Source organism: Aquarana catesbeiana, linkage group LG06, assembly GCF_042186555.1.
Source record: "Aquarana catesbeiana isolate 2022-GZ linkage group LG06, ASM4218655v1, whole genome shotgun sequence".
NCBI lineage: Eukaryota > Metazoa > Chordata > Amphibia > Anura > Ranidae > Aquarana > Aquarana catesbeiana.
Window position 1 is genome coordinate 55,983,670 of NC_133329.1, and position 15,833 is coordinate 55,999,502.

General features: G+C 44.5%; 1 protein-coding gene across 1 annotated transcript; it reads left to right on the forward strand.

Annotated features, from left to right (window-relative positions):
* The first annotated feature begins 279 nt into the window (after positions 1-279).
* Positions 280-10,718, forward strand: LOC141148444 (zymogen granule membrane protein 16-like). Its single transcript, XM_073635940.1, has 4 exons — positions 280-383; positions 5,090-5,133; positions 5,462-5,594; positions 10,264-10,718. The coding sequence occupies exons 2-4, from the start codon at positions 5,091-5,093 to the stop codon at positions 10,583-10,585; spliced, it is 498 nt and encodes a 165-aa protein (XP_073492041.1). The 5' UTR covers positions 280-383; position 5,090; the 3' UTR covers positions 10,586-10,718.
* Positions 10,719-15,833: the final 5,115 nt, after the last annotated feature.

Consider the following 15,833-nt stretch of genomic DNA (forward strand, 5'->3'; position numbering starts at 1 on the left):
CTACAAAATGACCTGTTGAAATTATTATTATTGATTTCAGAATAAACCAAAAAAAAAAAAAATACAATGTACCGTCGTATTTATCGTGTCATTGAGAAACTGGAGGCATGCCGATTCTTGGCAGCAGAGCTGACACTCAGTGAGTTCTCATCTATATTTAGACAGAACAAACACTGATAAGGAGGGAGGTGATTGTAGCCGAGGCGTGAATGTCCCCCTGACCCCGGGTGATCCTTATTATCCGCCCCACCTAATTGTCTTCCAGATGGCCCACAGCGCCTCCCGATGTTTGTTCAGAAGGAAGGACTTGCCTCATAAAACCACCTACCTCCATATTTATAGGGGCCAGGATGGCAGGCTCACCCCAGACACCCAAACCTCAGGTAAGTGATTACCAGGCTGAGATGACCTTACAGGGGGGGAGGACAGCTGATCAATTTGAAAATTTATGGTATTGGAGAAATGAAAATGAACGCTAACGGCACGCAATTGTTTGCGCTCCACCATAATTCCTGCAGTGCCAGAGATTTTCATCTTTTGGAGCAATTTCTGTAAAGGGTTTAAAGGGGACCTGTTGGGTGAGAAGTAATAGAACCTCTGTCGCTTTGAAAGGTGAATGCTCTCGGGGCTTCCATTTGTCTGTACTTGTCATAATGGCTGTGCCTAGGGTGGCAGTGTAAGGTGGGGGTGGGGGGCAACACCAAGGGGTGCATTTTTTTAAAAAAATTATATATATATATTTTTATATATATATATTTTTATATATATATATATATATATATATATATATATATATATATATATATATATATATATATATATATTTTTATATATATATATATATGTATATATCAGAGCTATTTGTTCTATGCAACTGCATGTACATTCATTCTGTGCCAAGTCATATGTCGCTATATTCTCTCCAGGAGAAAATACAGAATAGTTTGAATGAGAAAAAATACTGCATTATGGCCACTAGATGGCTCTGGTGATCAAATGAACGAAATACTCATTTACTATGATCATCCGCTCCATCTAGTGGCCATATTGTGGTATGTTTCCCAAAAACTCTTATGCCCCGTACACACGGTCGCACATTGATCGGACATTCCGACAACAAAATCCATGGATTTTTTCCGACGGATGTTGGCTCAAACTTGTCTTGCATACACACGGTCACACAAAGTTGTCGGAAAATCCGATCGTTCTGAACGCGGTGACGTAAAACACGTACGTCGGGACTATAAACGGGGCAGTAGCCAATAGCTTTCGTCTCTTAATTTATTCTGAGAATGCGTGGCACTTTGTGCGTCGGATTTGTGTACACACGATCGGAATTTCCGACAACGGATTTTGTTGTCGGAAAATTTTATAGCAGGCTCTCAAACTTTGTGTGTCGGAAAATCCGATGGAAAATGTGTGATGGAGCCTACACACGGTCGAAATTTCCGACAACAAGGTCCTACCACACATTTTCCGTCGGAAAATCCGACCGTGTGTACAGGGCATTGGAGCGGACCTTTAGGCTCCATGCACACTGGACGTTAAAATAACTTTATAAAAACGGCAGTAGCTTTGCAGTGAGTCTTTTCGACGTTTTTTAACGTTTTTGCAATAGCGTTTATTAGCATTTTTTAGCGTTACTGTTTTTTTGGGTTTTTTTTTTTTTTAATTTTATTTATTTATTTATTTCAATGGATCAAAAACTTTAAAAAACGCTGGTGAGCCACGCTTTTGAGCGTTTATCGACGTTTATGACCGTTTTGCGTTTTTTTTGTGACCAGAGAAAATACTCCTGAACACGATTTTATGGCGTTCAGAAAACAGCCCATAAACTCCTACTGCTGATAAACATCCAAAAACGTCCATGTGTGCATAGACACATAGGAGAACATAGAGGGGAGTTTATGGGCTGTTAAAAAACACCCAAACTCCCAAAAACGGCTGCAGCATATTTGGCAAGTACAGAATCACAGTATATATACAATAATACGCAAAGTGGTTGGGGGGAAGCTTCAGAATGACAAAGATGTTTTTATTACAAATTATGGGAGCAGACTGCAGGTCCTTTTTAAATACTTATTTACTATGATCATCAGCTCCATCTAGTGGCCATAATGTGATATGTTTCCCTAAAACTCTATGGTTAACAAATGAATAACATTTGACCTGGAGAGTAAATAACCTCTGTTTGCCCCCATTTTACATATTTGAAAAAAATGAATGAATTATATATATATATATATATATATATATATATATATATATATACAGCTATGCAGCTCAAGCCTTAAAATATACAGTTGGAACTTTTTGTTTCTCTTTTTGGCTGATTTTGGACATTTGTGATTGCATTCAGTCAGTAAACTGTTCAGGGAAAGGGGGTGCTGAGAGGAGTCAGGAGACTCACTGAAGTTTAGGAAACATAAATCTATTTTTTCTTTCTGATTTGGTGGTCTCTATAGTTTAACAAATATTTCTGTATATGGGACAGACCCCATGATGTCTCCAATAGCACATTATTATTATTATTGTTTATTAATATACCAGATTTATATAGCGCCAACAATTTGCGCAGTGATTTACAACATAAGGGCATTATAAAATTTGATTTGACTCATCTCATGACGCAGGGGGCGGAGCTTGTACAAAAGGGCATTAATATTGAGACCTGCCTAGAGCGGTGTGATGTCTAAATGTAGCACAGGGTATAATGTATTGTATGGAGCATGAGATAATCTGCATGAGCAGTAATATTCTGCAGTGATCTGATAAATGAACATTATACAAGATGATATAAAGGGACAGTCCACTGATAATTATGGATGGGTGTAATGCTCAGCAGGGATGAACAGATCATTGAAGGAAATTGGTTTTGCCCCCCCCAAAACAACTTGCTCCGCTCATTAGCTCCTTAGCATAGACCCAGAATAGGTGGAGGAAGGTTCTCTGGCAGCTATTTAAAGCTCATTACACCCTAAAACCACCTTCATTTCCCCTTCCCTGCGACTGCAATGCGTTTTATAAAAATTATGACATTTTGCCGAAATTTCACGATTTTTAGAACAATTTGGGAGAAATGGAAACAATATTAAGTACATCGGTCTTCTGTTTCGAAGAGCAGTCCATAGCAGCTTTTGAGGTGCGGTGCTCTGCAGATCTGGGGACGGTTTCGTGCTCTATTTGGTGTGCGGTGCTCTGCAGTACTGGGGGCGGAGCTGTGCAATGTTTGAGGTGCGGTGCTCTGCAGTACTGGGTGCGGAGCTGTGCAATGTTTGAGGTGTGATCAGGGCCGGACTTACCATAGGGCTTGAGTGGGCTCAAGCCCATGGGCCCCACCCAATAGGGGGCCCTAGCCGAGTGTACTTCGGCTATACTTGGCTAGTTCCGCTCACAGTGACGCCTAGTCCCGCCCTATGATGGACATAACACAGAGACTGGGCGTGACTGTGAGCGGAGCTAGCTGAGTACACTCGGCTAGCTCTGGCGGCGGCGCTCGACTCCGCTCACAGTCACGTCCAATCCCGCCATTGGACCTGTGTTATGTCCATCATAGGGCGGGACTTGGCGGGACTGCGAGAGGAGCCAAGAAAAGCCGACAGGAGCCGAGATACACAGGACCGGCTCTGTGTATCTCGGTGGCACCATATTTAAACTGCAGTGACACTGACAAGTCACTGCAGTTTAACTGCAGCCTGGGCAAGGCTGCAAATGACACGGACAAGGCTGCAGATGGAGGCTGCAAATGACACTGATAAGGCTGCAAGGCTGCAAATGACACTGATAAGGCTGCAAATGACACTGATAAGGCTGCAGATGGAGGCTTCAAATGACACTGACAAGTCTGCAAGGTCACTGGGCAAGGCTGCAAATGACACTGGACAAGCATGCAGATGGACGCTGTGCAAGGCTGCATTGATGAGCATTTAAATGTAGGTTTTTTTCCTTAAGTGCTAGTTCACACCAGACTCAGCTCCATTCAGTTCCGTGCGCTTTTTTTCTGCACAAAATGCATACACCGTGTTTTCCATGTATTCCAATGGCTCTAGTTCCATGCAGTCAGTTTCCAGTCAGTTTCTGCACTGGAAACTGACCGGAAACTGACTGCATGGTGTGAACTAGAGACATTGGAATACATGGAAAACACTGTGTATGCATTATGAGTGCTGAAAAAAAAGCGCACAGAACTGCGTCTAGTGTGAACTAGCACTAAATAGTTTTTTCCTTAAAATTCCTTAAACTCTTATCTTGAGGTTTGCTGATTGGTTATTGGCAGTTACGTAGTGCCTCGTTTACTGCCGTTGAGAAAACCTGTCTGCATTAGACAGTGATGTAATGGACAAACGGTATCAGAGTGGCGCGCTTAAAAGAAAACTAAAGGTTTAAAGTAATGTATAGAAGGGTAGGGCCCGAAAGTGACTCAAGCTCAGGGGCCCCCACCACCCTAAGTCCTGCCCTGGGTGTGATGCTCTGCAGTACTGGGGGCGGTGCTATGCAGTATCGGGGATAGTGTTGCACAGTATTGAAGCTATAATGCTCTGCACTACTGAGGGCAATTCTACACAGTATTTGAGGTGCGATGCTCTGAAGTACTGGGGGCAGTGTTGTGCAGTATTTGAGGTGTAATGCTCTGCAGTATTGATGACAGTACTCTTCAGTATTGTGGTGTCGTACTCTGCAGTATTAGAGCCAGTACTGTGCAAAGTTTGAGGTGCAATGCTCTGCAGTACTGGGGACAGTAATATTCAGTATTTGAGGTGCAATGCTCTGCAGTACTGGGGACAGTAATATTCAGTATTTGAGGTGCAATGCTCTGCAGTTCTGGGGACAGCACTGTGCAATGTTTAACATGCAATGTTTTGCAGTACTGGGGACAGTTGTGTTTAGCATTTTAGGTGTAATGCTCAGCAGTATTGGGAACAGTACTATTCATTATTGGAGGTGCGATGCTCTGCAGTACTGGGGGCAGAACTGTTTAGTATTTGAGGGGCAATACTTTCAGTATTAGGGATAGTGTTGTGCAGTATTTGAGGTGCAATGCTCTGCTGTATATGTATTATGTAATAATATAAATTTTGTTTTATAACAGAATGTTGCTGTGGATCCTTGTCAGTGTGTGCGCCATCGCTGCAGGTAAGAGATCCTCTTCTCTCATCTGATATATTCACATCTCATGTCACCATATGTCACTCTTCTATAGTATATCTTATATCTGGAGAGCGGTGATGTCACTCCTGTGTAATATATTATATACAGAGAATAGTGATGTCACTCCTGTGTAATATATTATATACAGAGAATAGTGATGTCACTCCTGTATAATATATTATATACAGAGCATAGTGATGTCACTCCTCTATAGTATATCTTATATCTGGAGAGTGGTGATGTCACTCCTGTATAATATATTATATACAGAGCATAGTGATGTCACAGCTGTTTTGCCTCCTTTATTCCTCAGCTCAGCAGCGCAGCTCCTCGTACTCCGGTGAATATGGCGGTGGCGGTGGAAAGCGATTTTCACAGTCTGGAAACCAACTGGATGGACCAATCACAGCCCTGAGAGTTCGTAACAACCGTCTCTACATCACCGGGTGAGACACACGGCGCCGTTTCTCCTTTTCTCACCAGCTTCATACTAATACATGTGTATATTGGGGGGATTCTCAGTGTCTGTCCCTATTCTCTATTATCACTGAGCTCAGCTGCTCCGGGTTTAGAGAACAGAGTTTGGCAAACTTCAAAGAAGTTCAGATGCCGAATCCAATGGGAGCCAAATCTGTCCAATCAAAATGCTCGGGGCACTGCCCTGGGAACGTGTACCAGTGCAGAACAACATGTAAAACTTCCACTGGGCCGGGAGCAGTGACAGGTACAAAGGAATAATGGTTTTCAACTGATGGCATTTCCCATATGGCATCTATTTAAAATAAAGAAATGGCGCACAGACCCCTGAAAAGGTCCCCCCAAAATTGAGGGACCTTTGGAGGAGGTCTAATCCCCATTAGATTGGCCTCATCAGTGCTGCCTCATCAGTGCCCATTGGTGAAGTATCAAAAGTGCCCACCAGTGCCACCTCATCAGTTCCTATCAGTGCAGCCTCTTCAGTAACAATCAGTGCCACCTCATTAGTGCCCATCAGTGTCGCCTCATCACTGCTGTGCTAATCAGTGCCCACCAGTGCTGCCTCATCAGTGCAGCCTCATCAGTGCCTATTAGCGCCGCCTCATCAGTGCCCATCCGTGCAGCCAATTCAGTGACAATCAGTGCATCCTCATCCTCAGGGCCCCAATTAGACTCCCCCCTTACATCAAATCATTTTTAGAGTCCCCCTTACATTAGGGTGACCAGACGTCCCCGATTTCTGGGGACAGTCCCCGGAATGAGGACACTGTCCCCAGACCAAGTCTGTCCCCGGTTTGGTCCCCAGATTGGATTTGAACAGGGGCCTGAGCAATTTCAAAGACAGTCAGTGCAGAATTGAAAAAAAAAAATTGCAAATCCCCGCTCCGCCATCCTATTAGCTTATGGGGGGTGTATTTTTTTCCATTATCTGTGCCCCTTTCTGAACATCCTGTGCTGGTCAGAGCAGAGGGACTATTTTTTCAGTTTCGGGCGCATGACCATTCCGCTACCGCTCCGCGTGTTCTTCTGCCTTGGCTCAAGTCCCCGGTAGCCGCCTGCCTGCCTATCTCCTTGCCTTCCCCGGTGGAGTGATCTTCCTCTGCTCAGCTACGCTCCCCACCTAGTAGTAGCCGGGGTCCGGAGAGTGAGACTTGAGAGGCTGTGAGGCGGGCGGACGGCGGTGACAGGCAGAGAGAAGCAGCTGAGCTCAGCTGACAGTGTCCAGCAGCAGAAACAGAGGGGAAGTGGATCTGATCGTTGGGCTGCCAGTGCCTTCAAGGCTTCAACACCGGTGTGCTTTGGGGGTGTCTGTGAATAGACTACATTGCACTGTGTCTGTCTCTCTGGCATCATGGATGGTATCATAACTCACAGGCAGCAGGCACTCTATCATGGCTCTGGCTGGCACTGGGTCAGTGTGTCACATGACATGGCTGCTGGGTGCTGATTTTGTTACCTTATTGGTCATATTTATCAGCACCCAGCAGCCATGTCATGTGACACACTGACACAGAGCCAGCCAGAGCCATGATAGAGAGTCTGCTGTCTGTGAATTATTATAATGCTGATGATTAAAGTGGTGTTCCGGCTGAAATTATACTTTTTAAATAAAAATACCCCTATAATACACAAGCTTAATGTATTCTAGTAAAGTTAGTCTGTAAACTAAGGTCTGTTTTGTTCGTTTATAGCAGTAGTTTGTTATTTTATAAACTTACAGCAGGCCGTGGCCATCTTAAGTGTGGGCATCTGAAGCCAGACTGTATTTCTTCCTGGATCTCATCCTTGCAGATCTCGCACATGCTCAGTGCAGCACAAGCAGTGCAATAGGTTTTAGGTCAGGTTTCCATAGCAACAGCAGTGTCAGAGGAAGTTGCCGCCCCTTCCCAGAAGGCATTGCAAACAGGAAATGATGCGATGGGCCATGGCCAGGGAGGAGGAAGTGAAAAATGAATACAGCAGATATACAGTAGGTGCTGAGAAAAAAAATATATATCCAGTTTGTTTACAGTGCACAGTTTAGTGAGGAATGCTGAAGAGTTGTAAAAGTGGGTGGAACTCCACTATATATCAGGGTCCACATCAGACTCCACCCTTACATCAAGGTCCCTATTAGAGTTCCCCCCTTACATCAGGGTCCCTATTGGAGTCTACCCTTACATCAGGGTCCCTATCAGAGTCCACCTTTACGCCAGGGTCTTCATTAGAGTCCCCCTTACATGAGGGATTGTATTAGAGCCCACTCCTAAGCCAGGGTCCCCATTAGAGTCCCATGTTACATCAGGGTCCCCATTAGAGTCCCCCCCTTACATCAAGGTCCCTATTAGAGTTCCCCCTTACATCAGGGTCCCTATTGGAGTCTACCCTTACATCAGGGTCCCCATTAGAGTGTCCCTTACATCAGGGTCCCCATTAGAGTCACCCTTTACAAAGTCTGGGTGTTGGTTGGGGGGGGTTGAAGTGGAGACCATGGGCGACCTCTGCTGACCTGAATCCTCAATCAGTGCACACTGAGTATACCTCACTGACCCTAGCAGTGGGCCGGATAAGACCTTGCAGAGGGCCAGATGTGGTGTAGTTTGGAGATCCCTGATTTAGGACTATGACATGGCTATTGAGAAATAATTGTGCTCCTCATCACCATCTTGTGGCCATAATGTGGTATTTTCCCCATTCACACATTCCAATTGCAGAGAAAATAGACTGAAGAACATTTGATCTTGCCCCATTCACACAGGATGAATGTACAGTACATGCAATTTCAATAGAGGAACTGCTCTGTAATTTTTTGATTTTTGCATTTGTGTTTTATTTTGTGTATTTCATTATTACATGTGTAAAGTCATTTAAAATAATAAGACTAGAAAAACATGTCCAGGGTAGGTGAAAAGAGCGTTCATAATCCTCATGGTCCATCTGATTGCACCCTAAAATAACACAAAAAAAAATCACCCAAATTTGACCATCCCTATTAACAACTTCCTGCCCAGCATATAGCAGATTGATGACTGGGCAGAGGCTTTGCCATCCTGACTGGACGTCAAATGACATCCTTCACATCACACCGGGTATTTTTTTTCCTCAGCGGTGTCCGTGTCTGAGGAAAGGAAAGCCAATAATTTGCTTTCCAGTTACAGGGGACATTTACACTGATAATCAAGGCACTGATTATTTGTTCAGCCCCATCAGTGTCCATCAGTGCAGCATATCAGTGCCCAACAGTTTAGCATATCCATGCCCATCAATTCAGCCTTATAAGTGCAGCCTAACCAGTGCCACCTCATCTGTGCCCATCAGTGCATCCTCATCAGTGCCCATCAGTGCCTATTAGTGCCGCCTCGTCAGTGCCCATCAGTGCAGCCTCATCAGTGCCCATTGGTGAAGTATCATAAGTGCCCACCAGTGCCACCTCATCAGTGCCCATCAGTGCCTATTAGTGCCGCCTCGTCAGTGCCCATCAGTGCAGCCTCATCAGTGCCCATTGGTGAAGTATCATAAGTGCCCATCAGTGCCAACTCATCAGTTCCTATCAGTGCAGCCTCTTCAGTAACATCAGTGCCACCTCATTAGTGCCCATCAGTGCCGCCTCATCAGTGCTGTGCTAATCAGTGCCCACCAGTGCTGCCTCATCAGTGCTCATCAGTGACACCTCATCAGTGCCTATTAGCGCCGCCTCATCAGTGCCCATCAGTGCAGCCTCATCAGTGCCCATCCGTGCAGCCAATGCAGTGACAATCAGTGCATCCTCATCAGTGCCAATCAGTGACCACCAGTGCATCCTCATCAGTGCCTATTAGTGCCGCCTCATTAGTACCCACCAGTGCAGCCTCATCAGTGCCCATCCATGCAGCCTCTTCAGTGACAATCAGTACAGCCTCATTCATGCTAATTAGTGCCCACCTGTGCTTCCGCATCAGTGCTCATCAGTGCTGCCTCATCAGTGCCTGTTAGTGCCGCCTCATCAGTGCTGCCTCATCAGAAACAATCAGTGCCCATCAGTGCAGCATATTAGTGCCTCCTATCAGTGCCCATCAGTGCTGCCTTGTCTGTGCCCATCAGTGAAGAAGAAAAATTACTTATTTGTAAAATTGTATTACAGAAATGATGAAAAAAGTTTATTTATTTTTTCAAAATTTTCAGTCTTTTTTTCATTTGTTTAGAAAATTGATTGAATACCACCAAAGGAAAGTTCTATCTGTCTCAAAAAAATGAAAAAAAAAATGTAATTTGGGTACAGTGTTGCATGACCGCGCAATTGTCATTCAAAGTGTGACAGCGCTGAAAGTGTAGAATGAGCCTGGGCAGGAAGGGGGTGAGATCGCCCGGGATTGAAGTGGTTGAACCAGTGCATAAATCTTGTGATTTTTGGGGGAAATGTAAACTGCAGATTTCGCACATGGAAAGCAATGTAATTCTGGCGGCATGGCGTGGCCATCACTCCCGCTATAGCTGCGGCACTGACAGAAATGGGAATCGGATGCCATGGCATTTATTTTTTATTATTTTTTTGCCAGGTAACCTAAGGCTGGTGTGGGGCTTATGGCAGTTTTATTCATATTATTTATCTTATGTTATGATTTTAGATATTCTTTCTCTATTTCTCTTCTGAAGAATGACGTGGGTTTGTTCCCTCCACAGGATCCAGGTGCGATATGGGACGACGTGGTCAGAGTACCGCGGGGGCACATCGGGTGATCTGGAGGAAATTTTCCTTCACCCCGGAGAGCACTTTAGACAGGTAAACGGGAAATATAAATCCTACATCCGCCAGCTGGTATTTTTCACCAACAAGGGGCGCATGTTCACTTTCGGCAAAGAAACCGGAACCGCCTTCAACGGCTCCCCTCTTTTCCCCGACACCTACCTGAGATACATCAGCGGAAGCTCCGGCTCCGTCATCGACGCCATCGGCTTCCACTGGGACTACCCCTACAGCAACTGCGTCCACTGCAACAAGTAATTTCCAGACCGCTGTGCCGACCTGAGCTGCAGAGTATCGCCCCCCTGTCTGTCATCTGTCTACCTTACCCCCATCTGTATCAGCTCCCAATATTCCGTGTATCCTCTCCTCCTAATAAAATCTGCAGCTACAATGCCTGTCTGATTCTTTTATATTAAAACAAAAATTATAGGCTTTATGAAAGGAGAACTATAGTCAACTACACTATATTACCAAAAGTATTGGGAAGCCTGCCTTTACACACACACACAAGAACTTTAATAGCATCCCAGTCTTAGTCCGTAGGGTTCAATATTGAGTTGGCCCACCCTTTGCAGCTATAACAGCTTCAACTCTTCTGGGAAGGCTGTCCACAAGGTTTAGGAGTGTGTCTATGGGAATGTTTGACCATTCTTCCAGAAGTGCATTTGTGAGGTCAGGCACTGACATTGGATGAGAAGGCCTGGCTCACAGTCTCTGAACTAATTCATCCCAAAGGTGTTCTATCGGGGTGCAGGTCAATCAAGTTCCTCCACCCCAAACTTGCTCATCCATGTCTTCATGGACCTTGCTTTGTGCACTGATCTGCATCATTTGGTGGAGGGGGGATTATGGTGTGGGGGTTGTTTTTCATGGGTTGGGCTTGGCCCCCTAGTTCCAGTGAAGGGAACTCTTAAGGCATCAGCATACCAAGACATTTTGGACAATTTCATGCTTCCAATGTTGTGGGAACAGTTTGGGGATGGCCCCTTCCTGTTCCAACATGACTGCACACCAGTGTACAAAGCAAGGTCCATAAAGACATGGATAAGCGAGTTTGCGGTGGAGGAACTTATCTGGCCTTCACAGAGTCCTGACCTCAACCCAAAAGGACACCTTTGGGATGAATTAGAGCGCAGATTGCAAGTCAGGCCTTCACATCCATTATCAGTGCCTGACCTCACAAATGCACTTCTGGAAGAATGGTCAAACATTCCCATAGACACATTCCTAAACCTTGTGGACAACCTTCCCAGAAGAGTTGAAGCTGTTATAGCTGTAAAGGGTGGGCCAACTCAATAATGAACCCTACGGACTAAGATTGGGATGACATTAAAGTTCATGTGCGTGTAAAGGCAGGTGTCCCAATACTTTTGACAACATAGTGTATATAAAAGGCCCATTTTCTTCTTTGTGGTGCATTAACGTGTGTTTTCGTGCATGCTGCCAACACACCTCAACTTGCTAAAAAAAAAAAACGACCCATTTTTTAAAATCCCACAAGGCACCAGTGTGCGTTGTGACGTGTTTCAATAAAGGTGCGTTGCCTCTAATACAGGAGTCTCCAAACTATCTAAACAATGGGTCAGTTTACTATCCTTCAGACTTTAGGGGGGCCGGACTGTGGCCATTTGTAGTAGAAAATATCCTGGTGTCAGTGGTCGTAAATAATGCCAAATCTTTAGTGGGAGTAAAAGAGCCACAACATTGGTGTCAATGGGAGAAATAGTGCCCCATCTTTGGTCTCAGTTGGGAAGAATAGTGCCCCATCATTAGTGCAAGTGGGAAGAAAAATGCCCCATCATTGGTGTCAGTGGAAGGAATAGTGCCCCATCATTGTTGTCAGTAGGTGGAAGGATGCCCATCATTGGTGTCAGTGGAAGGAATAGGGCCCCATCATTGTTGTCAGTAGGTGGAAGGATGCCCATCATTAGTGTCAGTGTGAGGAATAGGGCCCCATCATTGTTGTCAGTGAGTGGAATAGTGCCCCATTATTTGTGCAAGTGGGAGAATAATTACCGATCATTAGTGTCAGTGGAAGGAATAGTGACCCATCATTGGTGTCAGTAGGTGGAAGGATGCCCATCATTGGTGTCAGTGGAATAGTGCTCTGTTGTTGGTGTCAGTGGCAAGAATTATGCCCCCATTGTTGGTATCAGTAGGATGAATAGTGCCCCAAGGGCCAGATAAGGGCAAGCAAAGAGCTCCATCCAGCCGTCGGTCCACAATTTGGAGACCACTGCTCTAGTGTGCTGGGTGCCATTCATAACATACTGTACACGTGTGACCGCAATCCAGAAATGTAAATGAACCCATAACTCTCCCCCTAATGGACAGGCCGCCACTGTTTTGTATGTATGGATAGCATGGGTTGTTACCGACATGTGGTGAAAATTTCATGTCAACAGCACAGTTAGAAACATATTTACCTAGAAAAATGATGACGTGTAGTCCCTAAACTACAAACCTTGCTAAAAGGCATAGATTGGGATAAAATCTTAGAAACAAAGACTAGGGAGGAGAGATGGGTTTGCTTTAAGAGCATATTAAATAAGGGCATTAGCCAATGCATCCCATTGGGAAATACATTTAAAAGAGTGAACAAAAGTCCTGGATGGCTTAACTCCAATGTAAAAATGCATATAAAAGCAAAGGAGAAGGCCTTCAAAAAATACAAGGTTGAGGGATCATCCTCAGCATTCAGACTTTATAAAGAATGCAATAAGAAATGTAAGGGTGCAATAAGGACGGCTAAGATATAACATGAAAGACACATAGCGGAGGAGAGCAAAAAAAATCCCAAGAAATTCTTTAAGTATGTAAACAGTAAAAAAGGGAGGACAGACCATATTGGCCCCATAAAGACTGAGGAAGGACATCTGGTTGCAAAGGATGGGGAGATGGCGAAGGTATTGAATTTATTCTTCTCCTCAGTCTTCACGAGTGAATCGGGGGGCTTCAGTAACCAAAACTGCAGTGTTTATCCTCATGACACAACACAGGAAGCACCTACATGGTTAACAGAGGACAGAATTAAAATTAGATTTGAGAAACTTAACATTAATAAATCACCGGGACCAGATGGCTTGCATCCGAGGGTACTTAGGGAACTCAGTCAAGTAATTGCCAGACCATTGTTCCTAATTTTTACTGACAGTCTACTGACTGGAATGGTACCAGCTGATTGGAAAAAAGCCAATGTAGCACCAATATTTAAAAAGGGCCCAAAATACATCCCTGGGAATTACAGACCAGTTAGCCTGACATCAATAATATGTAAACTCTTGGAGGGGATGATAAGGGACTATATACAAGATTTTAGTAATGAGAACGGTATCATTATCAGTAATCAGCATGGATTCATGAAGAATCGTTCTTGCCAAACCAATCTATTAACCTTCTATGAGGAGGTGAGTTGCCATCTAGATAAAGGAAGGCCCGTAGACGTGGTATATCTGGATTTTTCAAAAGCATTTGACACAGTTCCCCATAAACATTTACTGTACAAAATAAGGTCTGTTGGCATGGACCATAGGGTGAGTACATGGATTGAAAACTGGCTACAAGGGCGAGTTCAGAGGGTGGTGATAAATGGGGAGTACTTGGAATGGTCAGGGGTGGGTAGTGGGGTACCCCAGAGTTCTGTGCTGGGACCAATCCTATTTACCGTATATACTCGAGTATAAGTCGAATTTTTCAGCACTTTTTTTTGTGCTGAAAGTGCCCCCCTCGTTTAATACTCGAGTCAAGCACTTTTCTGCAGCAAAAAAAAATCATTTTCCGAACCGATTTTGGGGCCCCGTATCTCAGGGCCACTTGGTGCTAGGAACCCCAAATTTGGTGTGCATACCCAATAGAACTGGTAGCACAACATATCCAAAGCTGAAGTTCCTAGCACTAAGTGGCCCCAAGATACGGGGCCCCAAAATCGGTTCGGAAAATGTCATTCTCTGCTGCAGAAAAGTGCTTGACATTTTCTGAACCGACTTTTGGGCCCCATATCTCAGGGCCACTTGGAGCTAGGAACCCCAAATTTGGTGTGCTAACCCAGTGGAACTGGTACCATAACATATCCAAAGCTGGGGTTCCTAGCACCAAGTGGCCCTGAGATACGGGGCCCCAAACCCGGTTCGGAAAATGTCATTCTCTGCTGCAGAAAAGTGCTTGACATTTTCTGAACTGATTTTTGGGACCCTGTATCTCAGGGCCGCTTGGTGCTAGAAACCCCAGCTTTGGAAATTTAATGGTGCTAGTTCCACTGGGTTTGCACACCAAATTTGGGGTTCCTAGCACTAAGTGGTCCTGAGATATGGGGCCCCAAATTTGGTCAACTGTGTCTACCTGCAGCAATGTCATTTCGGGACCCTTTGGGTTCAGAGACCCCAAATTTTGGCTGCAGCTAGGGGGCATCTAGGAACCCTTAACTACCGAGTTTGAAGTTTAGGAGACCTATGGCTGCAAATGGGCACAGTGAGGCATGCAAATGGGCATTGTTGACCCTCTTTTCCACTTACAGTAGCTGTGCATTTCTCACCCTCATCTTATACTTGGGTCAATAGGTTTTTCCCAATTTTTTTGTGGTAAATTAGGGCCTCGACTTATACTCGGAACGACTTATACTCGAGTATATACGGTAATTTCTTTATAAACGACCTGGAGGATGGGATAAACAGTTCAATCTCTGTATTTGCAGACGATACTAAGCTAAGCAGGGCAATAACTTCTCCACAGGAAACCAAAAAGATCTGAACAAATTAATGGGGTGGGCGACTACATGGCAAATGAGGTTCAATGTAGAAAAATGTAAAATAATGCATTTGGGTGGCAAAAATATGAATGCAATCTATACACTGGGGGGAGAACCTCTGGGGGAATCTAGGATGGAAAAGGACCTGGGGTCCTAGTAGATGATAGACTCAGCAATGGCATGCAATGCCAAGCTGCTGCTAACAAAGCAAACAGAATATTGGCATGCATTAAAAAGGGGATCAACTCCAGAGATAAAACGATAATTCTCCCACTCTACAAGACTCTGGTCCGGCCGCACCTGGAGTATGCTGTCCAGTTCTGGGCACCAGTCCTCAGGAAGGATGTACTGGAAATGGAGAGAGTACAAAGAAGGGCAAAAAAGCTAATAAAGGGTCTGGAGGATATTAGTTATGAGGAAAGGTTGCCAGCGCTGAACTTATTCTCTCTGGAGAAGAGACGCTTGAAAGGGGATATGATTTCAATATACAAATACTGTACTGGTGACCCCACAATAGAAATAAAACTTTTTGCAGAAGAGAGTTTAACAAAACTTGTGGCCACTCATTAAAATTAGAAAAAAAGAGGTTTAACCTTAAACTACATATAGGGTTCTTTACTGTAAGAGCGGCAAGGATGTGGAATTCCCTTCCACAGGCGGTGGTCTCAGTGGGGAGCATCGATAGCTTCAAGAAACTATTAGATAAGCACCTGAATGACCACAACATACAGGGATATATAATGTAATACTGACACATAATCA

Coding starts and splice junctions, on each gene's coding strand:
- LOC141148444 (XM_073635940.1), top strand. CDS start 5,091: ATGTTGCTGTGGATCCTTGTCAGTGTGTGCGCCATCGCTGCAG. Junction 5,134..5,461: donor TGTGTGCGCCATCGCTGCAG/GTAAGAGATCCT, acceptor TTTATTCCTCAG/CTCAGCAGCGCAGCTCCTCG. Junction 5,595..10,263: donor AACCGTCTCTACATCACCGG/GTGAGACACACG, acceptor TTCCCTCCACAG/GATCCAGGTGCGATATGGGA.